Source organism: Procambarus clarkii, chromosome 27, assembly GCF_040958095.1.
Source record: "Procambarus clarkii isolate CNS0578487 chromosome 27, FALCON_Pclarkii_2.0, whole genome shotgun sequence".
Classification (NCBI taxonomy): domain Eukaryota; kingdom Metazoa; phylum Arthropoda; class Malacostraca; order Decapoda; family Cambaridae; genus Procambarus; species Procambarus clarkii.
In genome coordinates, this window is record NC_091176.1 from 20,692,822 (window position 1) to 20,715,387 (window position 22,566).

Below are 22,566 nucleotides of genomic sequence, written 5' to 3' on the forward strand. Positions count from 1 at the left end.
TCACTCCCCGTCTACTCCAATGCACTTGTCACTCCCCGTCTACTCCCCCTGTACCTGTCACTCCCCCGTCTACCCCCCTGTACCTGTCACTTCCCGTCTACTCCCATGTCTACTCCCCCTGTACCTGTCACTCCCCGTCGACTTCCCTGTACCTGTCACTCCCTGTCTACTTCGTTTCACCTCGCATCATCCAGTTTTTCCGACACTCCTTTATTCATCTCCCTTTATCCTATATTCCTTCATTCTCCTCCCTTTATTCTATCTCTCTTTACGTTCCATCATCCCGTCTTTCTATATTTCTTTATTCATCTCTCATCATCCTTCATTCCTTTAAACTCCCATCATCCTTTTTCTCTCCACTCCTTAACGTGGGCTTCCCTCCTTACCTGCTTCACTCTTCTCTTTCTTAATGAGTTCCATGATTCTCACCTCGGTCATAAGAATGACGTAATTTTAAGTTTTTGTTTAATCTACTTTACACTGCTTAATGTTTTAGCTTTAAATATTTATTTGTTAAAACTTGATAGTGTTTTTCCTCTTACGACAAGGACTGAAGGCTGATGTTGACAGCTTTCCCTGAGCCTCTCTTGTTAACGTGGCGTCTGTATTTCTGCTTGCCCTATAATATCTTTATTCTTTCTCGTATACACTCACGCACATATACATATTGTTCATGCACAACTAAGTAAGTACACACAAACAATCTATCAGGTGATTGACAGTTGAGAGGCGGGACCAAAGGGCCAGAACTTAACCCCCGCAAGCACAACTAGGTGAGTTCACACACACACATACACACACACACACACACACACACACACACACACACACACACACACACACACACACACACACACACACACACACACACACACACACACACACAAACACAAACACTGAGCCCAGTAGGCTCAGGAATCTGTACACCAATTGATTGACAGTTGAGAGGCGGGACCAAAGAGCCAAAGCTAAACCCCCGCAAGCACAAATAGGTGAGTACAAATAGGTGAGTACACACAAACACACACACACCAAAGAGCCAGAGCTCACCCTCCCCGTAAGCACAACTAGATGAGTACCACTAGGTGAGTACACACACACAAACCTGTGCACACATACACAGACATTTATTGTTTTCTTATGCTTTATAACTTGTCAGCTGAGACGACAATGAAGTCTAAGACACATTAACTTGGCTGACGACGTACCCGGCAGATATGCGGATTCTGCTGTCATCAACTGACTCATAACAAACGCATGACATAATTATGCTTGTGCTTCCTTAATTTCTAACAGCTTATTCATGAACCGTCAAAACACCAGCATTTAAATGCATTTCCACCAGTTAGAATTCATGCTACCTGGAGACAATATATACAGTTCGGATTACGAAGTTATCAAAGACTCGTGCGTTCTATTCATATTTGGTAAATGACGGTAGGTTTGGCGATTTAAGGCTAAATTCATCTGAATAACTGAGTTTGTGAACTTTTTGTTATTCAGTATTCTTTCTAGCACGAAAATAGAGCAATGTGGTGAAAACTCCCTAGCACTGAGGAACGTTACAAGAATATTAAGGATTGTCTTAAACATTGCTAAAACACAGGTTCCGACCATTATGATTTGCTACCACTGACCTTATGTTCCCATTTCTTATGTGGAGTGGTCAAGAATCAGTAATCACTTTGCTAGTGCATCTCAGTAAACATCACTACATACTAGTGGTTCAAAACATCTTGTTTGATGACATTTCTCGGGATGATTGTAATTTTGAATTTTTTTAATATTTTTTTATTGTAAAATTCACTCGTTTTTATGCTTCAAACTCGAGAGGTATTGAAAAGATACCTAAGAGATGCAGGAGGGATTCAGAAGCTCAGCTGCATTACGACACACTTGTAAAACAGTACAACCACTAGGAGAGAAGAGTCACATCATCCGTAGCATCCACATCAAGTATCCATAGATGGCAGACGCTGCATAAATGATTACAAAATATATCCACAACACAATGGCACAGAGAGAGAACAGCCACAGCATAATGGCCAAAACTCAACAGTTTCCAAAATCCTGATACAACACAAGGGACTAAACGACACTATAGGTAAACGATTGCGAATGGTAACATTGATATGGCAACAATTTATCAAACAACCAAGAACTGGTAAACATAAGATAAATGTAAAAATAAATGATGGGGAGAGCAGCGAAGTCAAAGACGTGTCCAGATTGGTTTATTTTAAAATACGACAAAAGGGAAGACTCTTACTAAAGGTAAAATGATATAAGATGTGGTGAGGTGTTGTGTTCTATTGTGTTGTGTAGTGTTGCGTGGCGTGTGGTGTGCATGTTGGCGGGCGCTGTGCGTGTTGGCGTGTGGTGTGGGTAATAGCGTGTAGTGTTGCGTTTGGGGTTGATGTTACGTGGGTGATGTGGCTTAGGATCATTTTGCAAGATGTAGCGCTACTTACGTGACGTGGCGTGACGTAGGGTGGTGTGTCATGGCATAAAAAGGCCTTGCGATGCGTAATATGGTACAGTTTTCATGTTAAGTTGTGTGGTACAGTGTGGTAAGACGTGTTGTGGCGTGGGATTGGGAGGCGTTGTGCAGTGTTTGGTAAGGGCTGGTGTGGCTTGATGTGGCACTGGATAATGTTTGGTTGGTGTGGCTTGATGTGGCACTGTCTAGTGTTTGGTGGGTCTGGTGTTGCGTGATGTGGCACTGTGTAGTGTTTGGTTGGTCTGGTGTGGCTTGATGTGGCACTGTGTAGTGTTTGGTGGGTCTGGTGTGGCTTGATGTGGCACTGTGTAGTGTTTGGTGGGTCTGGTGTGGCGTGATGTGGCACTGTGTAGTGTTTGGTGGGTCTGGTGTGGCTTGATGTGGCACTGTGTAGTGTTTGGTGGGTCTGGTGTGGCTTGATGTGGCACTGTGTAGTGTTTGGTGGGTCTGGTGTGGCTGTATGTGGCACTGTGTAGTGTTTGGTGGGTCTGGTGTGGCTTGATGTGGCACTGTGTAGTGTTTGGTGGGTCTGGTGTGGCGTGATGTGGCACTGTGTAGTGTTTGGTGGGTCTGGTGTGGTGTTGGGTAGTGTAATATTGCATGGTGTGCGGCAGTGAGCTGGCGGGGTGGCCGAGAATGGCTACGCCATCTTTATACTCCGTTTTTTGGTCCCAGTTTGTGACTTTCCCCCTGTCATTATGCCTCTCTCTCTCATGTGGCTTGGTCTTATTTTCTCGAGGTTCTCTGTTTTCTTGTCCTCTCTCACGTCTTTTGGCCTATATGTATGTAGAGAAACACCAAGATGAGAGCAGACTTTAAAAGTAGATACCGTTGCATCTTGGGCGTCTACATCATGAATGCATCTATAAAGCTCACGATATATTTTTTATATTCTCGACGTGTGACACAAGCAGTATTGAGGTTTTCGTCAGGGTACACATATTTATGTTCGTAATCCCTTGAATTCAAATTTCGGGTTAGGATTAGTTTACATACACTACATTGTCAAAACTATTACATGGTACAATATTCACCTGTCCTGTACTTGAAATTGAAATAAGTTATTTGAGGTATAAATACTCAAACTGATGAGGTAGTTCATCATTCATATATATTTTATCAATGGTGTATATATATATATATATATATATATATATATAATATATATTATATATATATATATATATATATATATATATATATATATGTATATATATATATATATATATAATACATATATATATATATATATATATAATATATATATATATATATATATATATATATATATATATGTCGTACCTAGTAGCCAGAACGCACTTCTCAGCCTACTATGCAAGGCCCGATTTGCCTAATAAGCCAAGTTTTCCTGAATTAATATATTTTCTCCAATTTTTTTCTTATGAAATGATAAAGCTACCCATTTCATTATGTATGAGGTAAAAAATTTTTTATTGGAGTTAAAATTAATGTAGCTATGTGACCGAACCTAACCAACCCTACCTAACCTAACCTAACCTATCTTTATAGGTTAGGTTAGGTTAGGTAGCCGAAAAAGTTAGGTTAGGTTAGGTTGGTTAGGTAGTCGAAAAACAATTAATTCATGAAAACTTGGCTTATTAGGCAAATCGGGCCTTGCATAATAGGCTGAGAAGTGCGTTCTGGCTACTAGGTACGACATATATATATATATGTATATATATATATATATATATATATATATATATATATATATATATATATATATATATATATACATATATATATATATATATATATATATATATATATATATATATATATATATATATATATATATATATATATATATATATATATATATATATAAATGAACTGTAGACAATCACACCTACCAGGGGACTCGAACCGTGGCCATCAATATGGCAGGTACGCACTTGTATCCACTACACCATACTCAGAGCCCTAAAAGAGGTGGAAATTCCGGGGTATTTAACTTCCCAGATATCCCATTTTCTCCAGGTAATGAGACAGTGAGAGATCACTTGACGTTTTCCATCAAGCCCTGTTATATGGGAGAACACGGTATCCATGCTTAATGCACTATATAGACACATCACAAACAGCAAGCATATTTCCGAACATTTTGAGTGATAAACATATACATTTCTTCCTTTTCATGCAGTATGTTTCCAGACGTACTCACAAATACTTTTATGACTAGGTACACAGACAATTTGCAATTGAGATTTAAATTGCGCACAGGACATTCTTATGTCCAGTGGTGGTGCTTATTCTTCTTCTGACAAGGGTTTTGGCTATAGTACATGTTTTTTATATAACCTTAATACTGGCCATATTACAGGCGTTTGTTATGTTATTTGATGGTTGTCATTTCGTGAGAATAAGCTATCACTCTTGCTTTCTTTTGCAAGTGTGGTGATGATAATCTTAGTTGCTCAATTTTCCTTTTTGCTTCTGTATTGAAATATATAAGGTTCAAAAAGTTTACAAAATAATCTTCCAAGGAAAGGCTAAATACATATCATAAAAAACTCACAAACAGTACAAAAGCTTTGTGGCCTTTCACAATGCTGACGACGATGCTGGATAATGATAAGAGTAACATTCAGCGGGCCAGGCAGAGGCTTCGGTCGCACGGAAGAATATCTCTGAGACCAAAACGCCAAAAAATACTTAACACTTGCTAATTGCTGGATGTGACAGGCTCGCTATTATTCAGCTCATTAAAGTCCTATGGCAAATACAATTAATTTTAGATGTATTCCAATTAGACCACAGTAAGCTCTCCGTGAGCTATTGGCACGATAATATGGCTGTGATGCTGTGAGCGTAGTATTAATGCCTGCCCATGTGGTCCTAATCAATGTCTACTGGATTTCCTATTGCTGGTTTTTCCTACGACTTTCTTTTACGAGCTCCACGGTAAAGAACCTGTGTGTGATGGCATACATATTTACGAATAGTACGAATAATTACTGACTGGAACTCTATTTCGTACATTGTTCCTATCGACATTTTGTAACGTTCCATATTCTAAGATATCCTGATTTTCATAATTTAATTCTAATATCAATCATTTCACGATAAATTGGGATCGATAGTTATCCTTTTAAATTACGTTTTATTATCATATGATAAGTGAGATTGAAATGCAAATAAGGATTGGACAAATAATGGCAAATGTGCCCACATGGCCATATTTTTCTCATATCTGACCTCTTATTAGTAGAGGTTTCTTTTTTACATTAGAAAAATATTAACCAGAGATATGACGGATCCTCCTAATTTTCAGGACATATAAACAGAACTCAATTTTCATGATTTACTCTAGTGGAATCATCAACTGGCGGAAGCAGAAATGTGACTTGATGTTGGATTATACATGAACTGACGTTTGTTGCAGTGTGTACGGGTTAAAAGGCTTTACCTCTTAATATTTTACTTATTCTCTGCCTTTGTGTGTATTTGTTTATTTTTTCTGTATGTCTCCATCTCCGTCTCTCTCTGAAGCACCTTCTGGTAGACTCAGTCTGGCCCCATTGGCCACCCACTCCGGCCCTACTGGCCGCACCCTGACAGTGACCACATTTACATACACATTATAACGTTATATTTTTTCTTCCCCCATTTCTCACACATTATATGTCGCGCTGCACGTGTCACCAACTCTCGTGCTGCACACCGTGACGTCGTCTACCTCTCGCGCTGCACAACGTGTTGTCTACCTGCCGTGCTGCACCCCATGACGTCCTAACCTGTCACGCTGTATCTCATGACTCCATCTATCTGTTGTACTGCACCCTGTGACGTCGTCCATCTTCTGTGGCACACACTTTGACGTCATCTACCTGTCTTTCTTCTCCCCTGATGTCATCTGCCTTCAACATTCCACATGTTGGAGTCACATGTTTGTCCCGTTGCGCCCGTGAACTCTCCTGGTCTTGTTGATGACGTCGAAGCTTGAAGATGTGTACGGGTTTGCCGACGGTTCGAGGCCCCGCGGGGGCAGCAGTCTCGAGACCGTCTTGATTGTGAGTATTGAACACTGCCTCGTCCCTGCCTCCCTCCCTGAGCGAGCCACTTAATAAGTACTCAAGCTCAACCTTCCCTCAACCTTCACCCATAACTGAGTCCTGAAACCCAGATATAATTCCCTCCATGATCTGGTTCCTACCGCCTAATCTGACCCTTATATCAAAATCTAATACTCACCTCCAAGATCTAACTCGTCACTCAGATCTATTTGATTTCCCATAACCGAATTCCTTCATTCAGATGCCAGCAGCCTACCCAGATCTCAAGCTAGCTACCATGGTCTAAAACCTTCTACTCGAGTCTGATTATCTCTTGATCTGACCCTTGTAGGCCAATAATTGACCTCATCCGTTCCTTCAAGCCACCTCCCTGGTAGTAAAGCTTCGCATTTATTTATGCATCTTCCTATTAAATGCGTATCCTTCCCTTGCATTGCTTGTATACTCGATCCTTATCCCTCTCCTCTCTCCCGTCACGTTAGGTACCACAAAACAGGGACTGATGAATGTTACACCTTCATAGATTACCTCTCTCGCCTCACAAACCTTCCTCTAACTCGTAGATACTCTAACTTCTTTATTTTTCGTGGGGACAATCTTATCCTTTTGGTTAATAGATTTCCTAAAATATTCCGTTACCATCTCATAGGATGCGAGCTTCCTTCCCGCACTGATAAGCTCCGTCTCTAAGGGGCACATCCTTCCTCCCTCCCTCACAGCTACGTCTTTACCCTCACTGGCACACCTTTCCCTCTTACAGGTAAATCATTTCTCTCACAGGTACATAATGTATCTTAGGTACATCCTTCCTCCTCACAAGTACATCCTTCCCCTCACTAGTTCATCGTTCCCTCTCACGGGTACATATTTTCTTTCACAAGTATGTCCTTCCTCTCACATATACATCGGTTCCCCTTCACATGTGCATCGCTCCCCAACTCCCTCACAGGTATATAATTTCTCTCAAAAGTATATTCTTCTTCTCACAGGTACATCTTTCTCCTCACAGGCATATACGTCCCCCTCACAGAAACATTTTTTCCCTCATAGATACATCCTTCATAAATAAATGTGCTCCGTAATAGATAACCATCTTTTCATATAAATATTCCTCTCTGAATGATAACCACAATCCCCCTACTAATAACTCCTTTCGCTTTAGACAGCTCTTTTTTTCATAAATAACATCTATTCCAGAATAAATATTGTCTTCAGCTATTCCCCAACCTTCCTCCCTGTCCACACCATTCTCTCTACTATGCTGTTTTATGTTTCTCCGCTCTGCCAGCTTCAATTTTATTTTTCTACTCCTGTTCCTATCTTTATCCTCTTCCTCCTACGTTCCAATTAACTTATATCTTGCTGTTTCTTCGTTTCTGTTTGATGTACTTACTGTCTTGGAGGTCTTGTCCTGTGTGCTCATGTGAGTCCCAACGCTGTGTTGTCATGTTGCTGGCTGTCTGTCTGTCATGTATGTACCCCTCTGTGTTCTAATGGTTGTCACACACACACACACACACACACACACACACACACACACACACACACACACACACACACACACACACACACACACACACACACACACAGTCCTATCCTGTAAATCGGCGTCAGTTTCCTAATAACAGCATGTTTATTCATGTTCCTGTTGGAGAACTGAAACCACAATGTCAATGCTCTTGATGTTATGTATGTATACTTACAAATCTTGTTATATCCCAGAATGCATACACAGATTCTTATACTTATGTATAAGTACGATTTTCTATACACATCATATCCGAGAATGTCTCTAAACTGCAATTATAATTATTATAGCTCTAATAATTGCACATTTAATTGCAAAAGATCCTGCACACATGTTCCTGAGAAGTTGCACTCAAGGAATTATTGAGTGAGTTCTCTACAGAAATACACTAACCTGTAGGTAGCGGTAATCGGAAAATAATAAGTAAATTGTAAGTATTTCGCAATGTATTGACTCGAGGAAGTGAAATTCGAATGTAATTCCCGTAAAAGAAGAATGTATTATTATTATAATTATTGTTTATTTTTCTCTATTCACATTTTGACATGTTGAGTTTATTTCTCAATTGATAAATGACCGAGTTTCAATGCTGTTTTCCCTGAAAAATAATTTGTTAAATAACACTTGTAAGCAGGATGCATTTATTTTCTAAATGAAGGAAATGCTGGCAGGTTAGTTGAGAAAGGAAAGGCATGCAACACATGAACCATTTTCTGTAAATATTGCTCTTGAACCAGACGTTTCACTGGTTATTATTTATCATACAAACCTCAGCCCATCCTCCAGAAACGATAGGTTTTTCTTAACGTTAAGGGCATTTTATACACAAAAGTGAAATTGAGGTGTGGAAAGATCAAGGAAGTTAGGATGCACCCATAAAACCACCGGGAATACACTGTCTAAAAGCCAACTCCATCAAAAGTACTCATTACTGCCTATCCTATACTATATATAAACAAATATATGATCAAAATGAAAATTAATACATAGGTACAGAGGGAGGGAGACAGTAAGAAGCCCTGGAACACGTTAAAAATGTACATATTGATGAAATACAACTTTCATGGGCTTACAATCTGTTGTTAGGGTGGTTATAAATGGTATGGCGTGTGCCTAAAATTATTTCCTGGTGCATGTGTAGTGATAAAACTAGAGAGGTAAACTAGAAAAATTTATCCATTATAAATAAGGAACTGTACAAATAATTCAAAGCAATACAACAGTTAATGTTGAGCGGTCAACAACAAATTCCATATGACAAAAGAAACACATAGGGGTCATCAACTACTAGCAATAGCAGACAGACATCACATACTGTTATAGAAGCTGTATAATAAGATGTTCGAGACTACAGAAAGTCGCCCTCCACACGAAGGAAGATTTATTCTTTGTCATAACCTTAAATTACTTGTATAGCTCGAAAAGATATGACAAAACTACATTACCACTTCACACTGTTTACAATCTGCACAAGTGTCAAACGATAGTATTTGCAGCTATTTGGCTGAACGTACAAAAATGGCCCATTGCAGCCATCATTGGTCAAGTTTTATACTATAAAATTTGTAAATGCTCCCCTTCTCCCATTCTTAAAAATGAAATCCAATCTTAAATATATCTAAGCCTAGTATTGGGTAAATATGTATTCTATTAGGCGTAAGATAACGTTCATTGGGCCCACGATTGCTTATTTGTGTATTGGGCAGATTACGTTACGTTATGCTTTTGTAGTTATTTTTACATTAATGTAGTGTTCCATTTAACCTAATCCAATAATATAAAACGTGAGCCATTTTGGGGGTCCAATAGTCCATCCAAATAGTTGCACTTTACTGGGAGACCTCCCGGACCTCGGACATATATTCTTTCATTCTTAGATGACTCGGCTGGTGCCTCCTCTAGGAGTCTCAGCACCGTCTGACGAGTTTGTTTTAAAATTGGCTCTAAGAAGGTGGCCGTTTAATGATTTTCCTTTCTTCCATTCTATCATTGGAGGTTCTCCAGAAAAGAGGACCCTATTGGGTGTTCGTTGTAGGTTTCCCTCATCCAACTCCATATGTTTCTTATGTTAGACTTATATGTAGTGGTTTAGCATAACCTTGGAAAAAGAGCGTTGGTAGAATCTATTTGTCCAGGTGTTTGTTTCTTTTTTTTTTGTTAATCATTATTATTTGAGGATGGGCTGTGCGCGCGCGCACACACACACGGATAAATATATATGCATGCTCGCACACATTAACATTCACACGAGCTCTTACACATGACTATAATTAACTCCGAAAATAAACATATATTAAAATGTTCACACTTAAATGTTGTTTAGTACGGTAATTGCTTTGATACGAATGACTTTCATGAGTCAAAAATCCAAATTTTTGTAATCGACTCTGTTCTTTGAAACTATTAGACAAATGATAAAATAAATTTAGTATAAGCAAACACTAAGGTACTCATTTCTTTCAAATAAAGTGTGCATGCGCTATACGGGAAGCTCGAACGATAGATTAATATATATCATGAAACCACATTTTGACATTTTTATACAAAGTCAGTATATTAGACTAGATTTCAAAAGTTTTCCCGAGCTGCATATAAGCCTAACCAATTACAAAATACAGGAAAGAAACGTTTAATAAATTCTATTTGGAAGTATTCAATACAGTTAGAGGAAACTTCAGGCAGCATTAAGTTCTTGTAGGCGACATGACATCTACATAAACAGACGTGCAACACGCCAGTGTTCCTCCCTCAGCAAATGAAAGATGCTGCTGACAAGCGGCGAGACTTGGAGCGGCAACATGCAGAGGCGCTGGCCCAGCTGCGTGAGCGACAGGCATCCATCGCTGACCCATCCAAGGCCAATGAAAAGGAACGGAAGGCTTCCGTCGAGGTGGTCGAGGCGTTGCAGGTGAGAGGATCGTATGAGTCAATAAAACATGTGGCAAAGCGGTACTGTTGAGAGATGTGAGGAGGAAGGGATGGAGGAAGGGTAGAATATTAAATAGGTAATAGAAGAGCTAAGAAAAGACCCAGAATTTGGTAATTATTGAGTTAAAGTAGGAGGAACAAACAACATTAAGTAGAATAATGGCTCCATAATCCAACGAAATTGATATAATATTTTTACTCATATTTCTTTGACTATGAGGAGTAGTGTTATAATGACACAAGCATGTAAAAGTTAATTGACAGCTGAATCCGGTAGAGAGATGTACAGTAACGCGGCATTGAGTGAGTGATTAGTGACTGCTCGAGACTGGTGGCCTCTTGTGAGTGGTTAAGAATTACACTAGGACAATATTCTCGAGTGGATGGGGAAATCTTACACAAGGCTAACATTCTCCTGTGTGTGGTTAAGCAATAACGGTTTAGGTAGCGTATTACTTGTTCTCTCTGTATATAAGAATTACAGCTTCCATACACAACATGAACCCTTCCATCATACACTCCCTGTTCCCTTAGTCCTCCGTCCCATCTCCCATCAGAAACGTCATCAGTTGTGTAAAGTGTAAATTAGATAAGATGAGTAAGCGCAGGTGAGGTGTCTTCCGAGTATACACCTTGATATGCCTGCTATGACCGTTCAAGGTAAGTACAGAGATAAAAGTCTTCTTGCATACCTTGATATATTTCATTGTATTTCTTGAGAGCATCTTTAACGCTGAATATGTTTTTTCTCACAAGAATTGGGACGAGAAAGTGAGGCACATTTCAGGACAATGATTTGCCAAAGGAAAAAAAAATCAGAATAATATTTTGTTTCTGGCTTAAGCCAAAAATACATTTCCAATACTTTTACCCTATTTCAATTTATTTGAACTATTATTCTTATGCATTGTGATAAATTTCAAGTCCTCGTTCTTGCCTTTTTATCTCGATGGTTTGACAATGAAAATTTAGTGAATAACAACAGTAATAATTATAGTAACAATTATCATCATCTCGATGATAGTGGAGCTGTTTATATTATCGTATTATTGTTTTTTTGTTAACTAATCTTGTGTTATTAATGAAGCACTAATAATTTCATATTAACAGCACAATAAATATATAGGAGAAGAATATATTAAAGTGTTCAGTGAGGATCCACAAGGTCTTCTCTGAATATTCCTAATTTTTTTCTCCGAGGATATGGATCCCTACAATAATCACTTAAACTATATGACCCTTCTGGACTCAAAAGAAAGCCGCCACGGATCTCTCAATGAACAGTGCTAGTACTCTGACCACTCTGGTCAGAGATCGCGATAGGCGATCGCCGGTGATATGGTATATAATAACATTATATATAAATATATTATGTGTAGTGTAAGATCTCTAGAATAATGATTATTGTCATCCGTATTAATCTTCATATACAATAATTTTTTTTAAACAAAAATATCCTTTTAACTTTAATCTGTTGTGTACTTTATAATTTGATGGGATCGTTCTTTAAATTCATGATCGTTCAACTTACCGTTGTCCATCATAACCTGGTGGTGTTCCTAGTAATTTTGCGGCCTCCTTCATAACTGTATTACAAATTTCCTCGCAGAGTTTAACTAAGCGATAACCTCAGTAATTGAGTATTTTCCCTGTTTGCAGTCGAAGATTCGTGAGCTAGAAAAAAAAGCAGAGGTCCAGAATCTGCGCCATGAAGAGCTGCTTCTGGAGATGCAAAGCCTGAAGAAGGCTCAAGGCTCCCCCAAGAACTCCTGGACCAGATCCCTCAGTGCGGATCTTCAAAGCCCTGATTCAGGAGACGTAACGCCAGGTGAGTCACATCTCTCTCTCTCACTCATGGTTGCGCACTAGGAGCTCCTTTAGTGGCGGACCATAAGGGTTTTTCTTCTTTGTTATGCCTTCTCACATAATTATTTTGAATGGTTTTCAAATATGTTTTTGGGATGCATATCAGATACTTCTTCGGGACGCTTCAGTATTTCATCTGTATAGCTCTCTGATGCTTATTTTGCCCAGATATCCCCTTCCCCTCCTTACTCTTCTGTAAGATCGTACTTGTCTCGTCAATAGAGGAGGATGATAGTTGTTCCATGGTCCTCTGCTAAGCCTTTCTTGCTTTCACTTCTCGTCAGATCGTGTGAGGATTTTAAAAAATGTCTTCTGGGTTATGGGTTATTGGATTATTATCACGAACTGAAAGAATGTATCCCCTCGAATGTAGTTTGAAGGCGATGAAAGTCCATTAGTCTATTTTTTATCTACAAATAAAAAGTGTTATTTAGATTTCATCGTCAAATTGCACAAATGAGGTCTTTGGTCTTGCTCTACGATTTGTACTGAAGATGGGAGAATGGAAGGAACTTGTTCACTGAAATTAATCTTATTTACTATAAACTAAAATATTTTAGACAGGTTACAACACTGTAACAGCATACGAGATATTAACTTGACTTACATGTTAATTTCATACAAAATAAGCTATTTTAAAAAAATTTAATTTCAGTCTTCAAGCGTTCAAAAGCTAAACAAATTACAAACTCGACCACTTTCCAGCTATACCATTTTACAAGTTCGACCACTTTTCAGCTGTGCTAGCTTTAATGCTTCACCTATCCAAAAAACTTCAAATAAAAGTCACTCAATCTTACATAACTAACCACTCTCACATCAGCCATACACCATCTTACTTGCTTGACCATTGCACAAGTTTCTCATATGCGTAAATCTCACCACACGCAAGCTCCACCACCCACCAGCATCACTACTCATCAGCTTCGCCACTCACAGGTTCTAAAATGACGTGTCAGATAATGTAAGCCTTCGAGTTCAACTTAATCTCTAATTCCTTTTCCTTACTGTCGTTTCAGAGTGTTTAGCCATTCTCGCAGGTAAGATAGGTCAAGTTTTCGTGCCCGAGGTTCATGTCGTCACAAGTATGAAAGTCTGACTCATAGATATTGCCAGCAGCATATATGCTCGGGTCTTCAGGGCAAAAAATAATGTTAAAAATTTATTAATTTGCATTAATGGATTGTGCTTGAATTACTCCTTTTGCATCTCTTGACTTAATTTTCCTAAATAATTTAGAAAATGTCTGAATGGTAGATGCTGGAAGTATCTGTGTTGCAGGCCTCAGCTATGACGATTGCCGTGGGCTACCTCTGCATATGCCATCATATAGAAATGTTCCGAACTATAAAAATATTGAGAATACAGTTAAGGCGCATAATAATTTTTGATCATTTTTAATCTGGAAAATCTGCTTCTTACGCTGAACTTCATATTTTGTATTCGAACAGTTTTTAGTTTTATTTCAGAAAATCAAAATAAAACTTTATTCAACGTTGAATTAAACTTTAAGTCTTTTTCCAGATTTAAATTGAAAAGGTAGCTATATCAAATCAAGTGTGTGTGTGTGTTTGTGTGTGAGTGTGTGTGTGTGTGTGTGTGTGTGTGTGTGTGTGTGTGTGTGTGTGTGTGTGTGTGTGTGTGTGTGTGTGTGTGTGTGTGTGTGTGTGTGTGTGTGTGTATGTGTGTGTGTGTGTGTGTGTGTGTGTATGTGTGTGTGTGTGGACTCTGTGAGTAAGTCAAATGAGGAGGATAAGAGGAAAATAGAAGGAATAAAGGGTAAACAAACAGATTTTATTTCCCAGATTGAAATTACTCAGTCACTAATTTTATATTCAATCTCTTGTTAAGGTGTTAGTCAAAGCAGATGTCCACAAGTTGCATACACAAGTAGAATTTTAGAAACCCTCACCTAGCTGTACAAAAATTTTATCACTAATGCACTGTATCCTAAATTAATTAGTTTCCTTGTGAGCCCTTGTCATTTATAGTGTCCACTGAAAGGCAGAGTTTTTCATTACCTCCTCATCGCATTTGGGATCCAAACTACACGAACAGATCAGACTGTTCTTTTAAAGATGAAAGATTTTATATTCAGTGTGTAAACATTCCTAAATGCCTTCTTCGTTTAAATTTCCCTGTCATTTCACCTCCCCTTGCCTAGTTCCCCTTTTTTAGTTCCTTTCATTGGTGCCACTGTTAACTTCGCTCTCCGTCCCTCCCAGACCCCAATTTCACTTGTCCTATTCTCTATTCGTTCTCTTTCTTCCTTCCAATTTCCTCTACTTTTTATTGAACAGTTTATATATTACGCATTCTAATCAACAGGATGATGCATTCACCGTTTCGTTAGTTACTCCGTTAGTTTTAACTCGATGTAATAATTTGAGAATATGTTGTAAATAATCGAGAGCCAGTACATTAAAGTAGTTACATTCATAGTGACATGCAGTTGTAAATAGTTATATACGGAACACCAAATGCAGCAACAACGAATTAACTTTGATTGTAACTTTGGGATTTGATAAGGCATATATGAACAAAATTCAAATAAACTCTGTATTTTAAATTGTAGGAACTGAACATTGTTGAAAAGGAGCATTCGTTAACAGTTTCTTGGAAAAGTGATCCAGGAAAAATGATTAATCTCTGTTCATTTAAATGCTAACGTTTTTATCAACAATAAATACATTGTTTATGTATAATCTGATAAAATGAAACTTTGAATGCTCTTTAATATATAATACATTTGCGAATCTGAATTGATGAATTGATGCATACAACATGAATTTGGTACACCAATCATAAGTGAGATATGTGCATTCTCATGTCATTCCTTCCTTGCGCTATTGGATATTTTGAGTTCTTTCGTGTTACAGAAATAGTCTCCATTTAATGTTTAAATTTCCTGCATAGAATTTCCCTAATCAGGTTAATCTTTTTTCAATTACTGTATTTATTTTGGGGCCAAACATAAATATGAACTACGCTAGGTTCACGGGATTAATACTAACAATAAAAAAAACGGGAGAATGCCCTTAGAATCAATAACAGTCAAATATCCACATCGTTCGGAAAACCTTAGATTCCTTTAATGTGGCTTCAGGCTTTTAACTTTGTAATTTTTGTGACCTGTCATTCTTCATTACGTCTAACTGTGTCATTGTTTACTTCCTTTCCATTCTCCCGGTGGTGTGCGGGCAGACATGTCTCTGTACAAGCAGGCACTCCTTCGCTATACGCTGCAACAACAAAGTAATTCCTCTTATTAATCCCTTATCTCCGAGTCTCTCTTTCCATCAACCAAGACATGTGCTTCGTATTGTTTATTTCAATTTAATTACCCATTTAGCAATGGCGTTTACGTTCTGGACTGATGAAACTAATGTTAGCGTAAGTGTGAGACTGTTGATCATGTGTACGTAGCAGCTGCAGTAGCAGCCACAGCAGCAGTAGCAGACCCAGCAGCAATAGTAGCAGTAGCCACAGCAGCAGCAGCAGCAGCAGCAGCAGCAGCAGCTGCTATAACAGCAGTAGCTGCTATAACAGCAGCAATAGTAATTGTTGCAATAAGAACAACAGCAGTTGCTTTAATAACACCAGCTGTAGCACCATCTGCGGCAGCAGCTGCTGTAGCACCAACTGCAACAACAAAAGCTGCAGCACCAACTGCAGCAACAGCACTAAGTGCAGCAGCAGCGGCCACCTGCTTTAGGGTTGCTTGTACCGAGCCTGGCAAACACCACGCCCTTTATCTCTCACCCAGCGCCTACTGCTTCTTGTCCTCGTTATTATCTTTTATCTCCTCTTGTGCTCCTCTCCGCAACATGAGGAATCCCGTGATACACTTCACTGGCCATTTTCTTTATATCTTTTCGTCGGAAGGCAAAAACTAGATGCAAGGAAGTTTTGTTTTTGTATTCATTACAAGTAATGTTACTAAAGCTGATTTTTGTCTTCCGACAAGTTTTTTGACATGTGCACGGGACTGTCGAACACTGTCGAGAACTCTGTAAAGTGGATACTGTATTATAGCTTGGCAATACATGCACTGAGATACTGAATGCTTAGTGGGGTTTGATGAGAGTGGTGCTGTATTTATCACAGTGTGGTGCATCTTACTCAGTTATGCAGAATTTTTTTGGCTGTAGCGCACACCTATTTTAGTGTTCGTTTGTCATTAAAGTATTATTTTCTTGAGTAATGGACAGCGTATCACGTTCGATCACATATATTTTGGTGATGGGCCAGTAATGTTTGTTGACAACAGGTGTGTGCTGCAACTCAAGAAACTAACACCGCACGTGCTTTCCCGTCACGTGACCTCCACCAGTAGGGGCCAGAGTGCATGCTGACCTCACCAATTCTTTACAGATTCCAGTCAAATTTTGTCCAATGGTAGCACGGCCCGGTCAACGCCCGTGCCACACTCCGGGATGGGCTTAAGTCTGCCCCACAGCCTTGACGTGATTGGCTTGGTCGATCTTCCCGATTCTCTCTTCGCCCACCACCAACCCCCCATGTCCACGTCACCTCTCACTGGCCAATCAGGTCAGAGCTGGCGCGAGGAGCGCGCTCATTGGTCGCCCTCTCGCTCATCCCTCTCCCCCTCAAGAAGGACCCATAAGAGTTAGTCGTTCCTAATTTCAAAATTCAGCATTCATGCTACAGGATTGCAATTAGTTGAAACATCGGAAATGTAATTTTATGAATGGACTGTTAATGCCCGAGTCTTGTGACACAGTCTGACAGTCTGATGCTAAAACCGTGACCAGCAGCTGGTGGCTTGGTTCACTGACCACCACTCCATTAATTCACACAATTAAAGCATGAAGAAATACTCCCAGCGGGAAAATATAATTCAGAAAAATGCAGAGTGGAAAATAGCATCTTTGCGAAGGTTTGGTGACATTGTTACCTGACTAAGATTGTTACCGAGTCTGGTACCCATCCTGGACGAGTCTGGTACCCATCCTGGACGAGTCTGGTACCCATCCTGGACGAGTCTGGTACCCATCCTGGACGAGTCTGGTACCCATCCTGGACGAGTCTGGTACCCATCCTGGACGAGTCTGGTACCCATCCTGGACGAGTCTGGTACCCATCCTGGACGAGTCTGGTACCCATCCTGGACGAGTCTGGTACCCATCCTGGACGAGTCTGGTACCCATCCTGGACGAGTCTGGTACCCATCCTGGACGAGTCTGGTACCCATCCTGGACGAGTCTGGTACCCATCCTGGACGAGTCTGGTACCCATCCTGGACGAGTCTGGTACCCATCCTGGACGAGTCTGGTACCCATCCTGGACGAGTCTGGTACCCATCCTGGACGAGTCTGGTACCCATCCTGGACGAGTCTGGTACCCATCCTGGACGAGTCTGGTACCCATCCTGGACGAGTCTGGTACCCATCCTGGACGAGTGCTCTCCTTTTCCATACATTGTAACCATGCCATGTTTCCCACTCTTCAGTTTTCTTAGCACTATGAAACATGGTATACAAAGGCTCTTCATGTTCTAACGGGACACCCATCACCCTTGTTTTTCACTACGGAGAGGATGGGAAAGTTATAGTTCTTTGCGCCCACGCACGCACACGCACATGCACACACACACACACAAACACATGCACGCACACACATGAACACACACACACAGTTGCATCAGACTGTCACACGACTAGGCGCGAGGATCTAAAAACTATTTATTAGTAGAAAGCAAGTGGCTGAAATCTAGGTTGTAGTCCCCAAATATCTCCGAGCATTAGAGCATGAATCAATAGTCTGCCTTTTTTCGATAGTTTTCTGAGCCGCAGGTGAGGAGCGAGACGCATATTCTATGATTTCACTTAGGTTCATAATCTTTCGTTAGATTCTGACGGATGACCTCCCATGTCTAAAAAAAATATTTATATCTCATTTTCTTCTTTTGAGTGAAATTTGAAGTTATATTAAATGCGTCTCGGAATGATTTTATGAATTATCTCACAGATTGCAAATGCTTTACTGTTGTTGACTACATATAATGTCATAATGAAAAGGTTTAGATATTTCACACATTCGGAAACTGGTTCCCGTGGAACTTGTAGTGCTATAAGCGAATTCCACTCATCTTGTTCAACTCAGACCTCTCCTCACCTCTCAAAAGAACTTAGCCTCACTGAATACTGAATATATTGGCCTTAGTCCTTATCAAATATTGACTAAGAAGAGGGACGAACCAACTCGAAGAGAACCTGACCCTTTCAACGTAGAAATGCGCCCTCAATGCGTCCTTGCACTCGAGCGGAGTTCATGCATCCTTGGTGTGACCAGGCACCCCAACGGTGATCGTGGGCCCAGCGAGGTATACCCATTGGTTTAATGGTGTTTGATAGCGCTGAAGATGATCAGGCTCAGGATCAGTAGCACACTGACAACAGATTCTGAGACTCGCGAATAGAATCCGAGAGTCGTGTGTGTCGTGTATAACAATGATTATATAATTATAGGATATTAAACCTATAATTAACCTGAAACTAACAATGTTAGTTTCCATCACAATAGCATTTCTTCGGGTTTCAATGATGCATCGTGTTTTAACGTTTCTACCTTGAGTTACCTTGAGGTTATCTCGAGATGATTCCGGGGCTTAGCGTCCCCGCGGCCCGGTCATTGCCCAGGCTTCGTTGCTGGACTGGTCAACCAGGCTGTTGAACGCGGTTGCTCGCAGCCTGACGCATGAATCACAGCCTAGTTGATCAGGTATCTTTTGAGATTTAAATTCTAAGATGAATTTACATTCTAATTTCTGTTAGAACTTCTGCACGACAAAAGTTAAAAAATGGGATTCGCGTTCTTATGGTCGCGATATCGTTTGATATGTCGGAATAGCTGAGGTCTCTTAAAGCTTTAGTCTGAGAATTTTGTGTAATGCGTCAGGTAACGTTTGTGTGTCCAAAACGTTATTGCATTGCTTATGAGTTTCGTGAGATTTATAGCTTTATGGACTAATTAAGGGCATCGTATACATTTTTCTATGGACTTTTATCGCATTAAAGTATTGCAAGGCAAGTAAAAAAGCCTTAGAGCCTCATAATATTTATCAAAATTCCTTACAGTTCCATCAAGTATATCTCAGGTTCTTAGACTTTTGCGTAGATAAACTTATTAACTCGGAATATTGAGGTTCTGGAAATTACGGAAGAATATTGTAAAACATATCTTGTTTCCTCAGATTATTGTACAACTCATGGCATTGACCCGGACTACTTTATGACGAGTAGCACAGCCCCAGAATATCTTAAAAAAAATAACATTGACTATTGTCCTTTTAAGGCATCACATTAGTTCAAACTTTTGTAAAATATCTCACATTGACCGAAACATTTGTAAAATTCATTACATTGTCAGACTGTCGTATGACTTAACTAAGGATAGTTCCCAAGTGAAACTATTTGTCATACGTTTTGTCATATCTTAGTTTATAGTCTGAAGGACGGGTCGGGTTAGGGATGAAGGGGTCGGATACACGAGGAGTCAGGCGGGGGGAGCGTTGGTTGGATGCGGCAGGTGGGAGCTAGGGAAGACGCTCTGGTAGGAGGTGCTGGGAGGCACAGGTCACCACATCAGCCAGATTATAAACAGCAGCAGGCCCAACGACTCTAGGGGATCACTATAGCCCGTGCTACATGAATATTTCGTTCTGGGTAGCTAAATCTAAAACAACAACAACCAACGACTCGCACGATGAACACATCGGGTAAACAAACTTCACACGGTTGAACAAACTACGGTGTAATCAGGGCCATTCCAACACGAACAATTTATTACAAAATAAATATATTCAACAATACATAGATTAAGGTCAACAGAGTTTACCACCCCACGAGAGGGAGAAGAACGGTGGAGAAGGTGGAAAAATCTAAGGGGGAGAGAGAGAGAGGAGACTGGACAGCTGGGGAAAGTGGAAATATGAAATTATCAACATATAGTAGTGTAGTGAAGGAAGACAAGGTGTGGAGGAAGGTTAGAGAGATGTAAACAATAGAGAGGAGAGTGTTGTGTTAGGTAAGAGGACACCGAAGATGAAGACGACGAGCTGGTGACTGGTGAAGCTGATGAGTTTCGGGGAGGGGGGGGGGGAAAGAGAAGGCCGGTGAGGTAGCTGATATAGAAGGCTGGTGAGAGAAGGGGAGGTGGCTATTGTGAGACGGGAGGCTTTTGACGAGAGGGGAGGCTTGTGGCGAGAAGGGAAGCAGGCGTAGGGAGGTTAGGTAGATGGTGAAACTGAATTTTAAGGATAATGGAAGCTTTTGAGTGTGAGGGAGAGAATGGAAAGCAATTAGGAAACTCATATTTGCAGGAGATGTCTAAGGAAGTGTCAAGGAAGATATCAACACATTTGGATTGCCTAATGTTATTATGAGTAGTATTATAGGTGCACCAGAGACTAGTATAGGTTCAGACTAAACTGCTTAGGGTTTTGAAATATGTGAGGGCAGAACCACTATCAAAATAAGCAATAATTAAATTTAAAGTAACAACAAAATAATAGTATTGTCATACAGCATATGAGGGAGCGCCAGGAACAAGAATATACAACCATAGAGACCCATCACTATTATGAGAACCGCCATAAAGTAGCCAACATTGACGATAGCACAGAAACCCGATTGAAACGCATCAGTACCAACAAGAAAGAACACATCTAAAATCTGAAAGATGATCAGAATATATATTGATAAAATAACCAATTACCATAATATTATTATAAACTATAATTTTATGTTGTGTAATAAATGTAAATATAACGATATTAATATGCAATAATAACTGTGAATGTGTACCTGAAAAATGATGGTTCATTTTTAATTACAATATATAAATTACAATATTAAAATATTGCATTGAAAATATTGAAAACTATAATACAAAAAATAACGCAGATACAGGAATAAATATTATTATTACAGATTAATCCATCAAACAAAACTTTACACTGTAACCACAATATAGATGTCCCCATTGTGCATAATACAAAATTCGACGCACGCGTCATTCTAAATATACAAAATTTGCACCTCGTTTTATTTAAATGAATTAAACTTCCTGTAAATGAGTGGTTAATAATACAAAATGGTTTACAATAAATTTAAAGCTCAAATAACGACATCGCTTACATATAAAGCCAAGCGCACGTAGCTATACTTAATCTAGAGGTACACACGAAATGACTTTATTGCGTAAAATAACCAAATGTAAATAAATAGTGTAATAAATAAGAATAATTTTAACAATATTAATAATAATATCAATAATATTAACCTAATAATAGAACTAATATTAAATTAATAATAATAATAATAATAACAATAATAGTAATAATGAGCTTTCAAATAAACCAACACTGAAAGGCTGTGAACGAACAAGCCTCCACACGTGGTGCGATTTTAGTTCTCATGTGCAAGAAGCACTATAAGGTCTACCAAACCATGTGAGGCAGTAGATTTGCATGCTGCATGGGGAAGGGTATAATGCACTAGAGGCAGAGTATACTCCATGCCTTGTAGACTTAATCTGTAGAGGTTACTCTTTATCTGGCCTAGTTAATAGCACCACAGTTTATTCTATTATATATATATATATATATATATATATATATATATATATATATATATATATATATATATATATATATATATATATATATATATATATATATGTCG

At 39.3% G+C, this 22,566-nt stretch overlaps 1 protein-coding gene across 15 annotated transcripts in view; it reads left to right on the forward strand.

Annotated features, from left to right (window-relative positions):
• Nucleotides 1-22,566, forward strand: part of LOC123762528 (peripheral-type benzodiazepine receptor-associated protein 1) — a 289,954-nt gene that overhangs the window by 206,810 nt on the left and 60,578 nt on the right. For 10 of the 15 annotated variants that reach the window (XM_069332412.1, XM_069332416.1, XM_069332417.1 and 7 more), the window contains 4 exons: nt 6,463-6,534; nt 10,818-10,973; nt 12,653-12,821; nt 17,234-17,488. In XM_069332412.1, the coding sequence (XP_069188513.1) occupies nt 6,463-6,534; nt 10,818-10,973; nt 12,653-12,821; nt 17,234-17,488 (652 nt within the window). Of the gene's footprint in view, nt 1-6,462; nt 6,535-10,817; nt 10,974-12,652; nt 12,822-13,878; nt 13,900-17,233; nt 17,489-22,566 lie in introns of all 15 variants that reach the window. The other 5 variants (XM_069332422.1, XM_069332420.1, XM_069332423.1 and 2 more) reach the window with 5 other exon arrangements.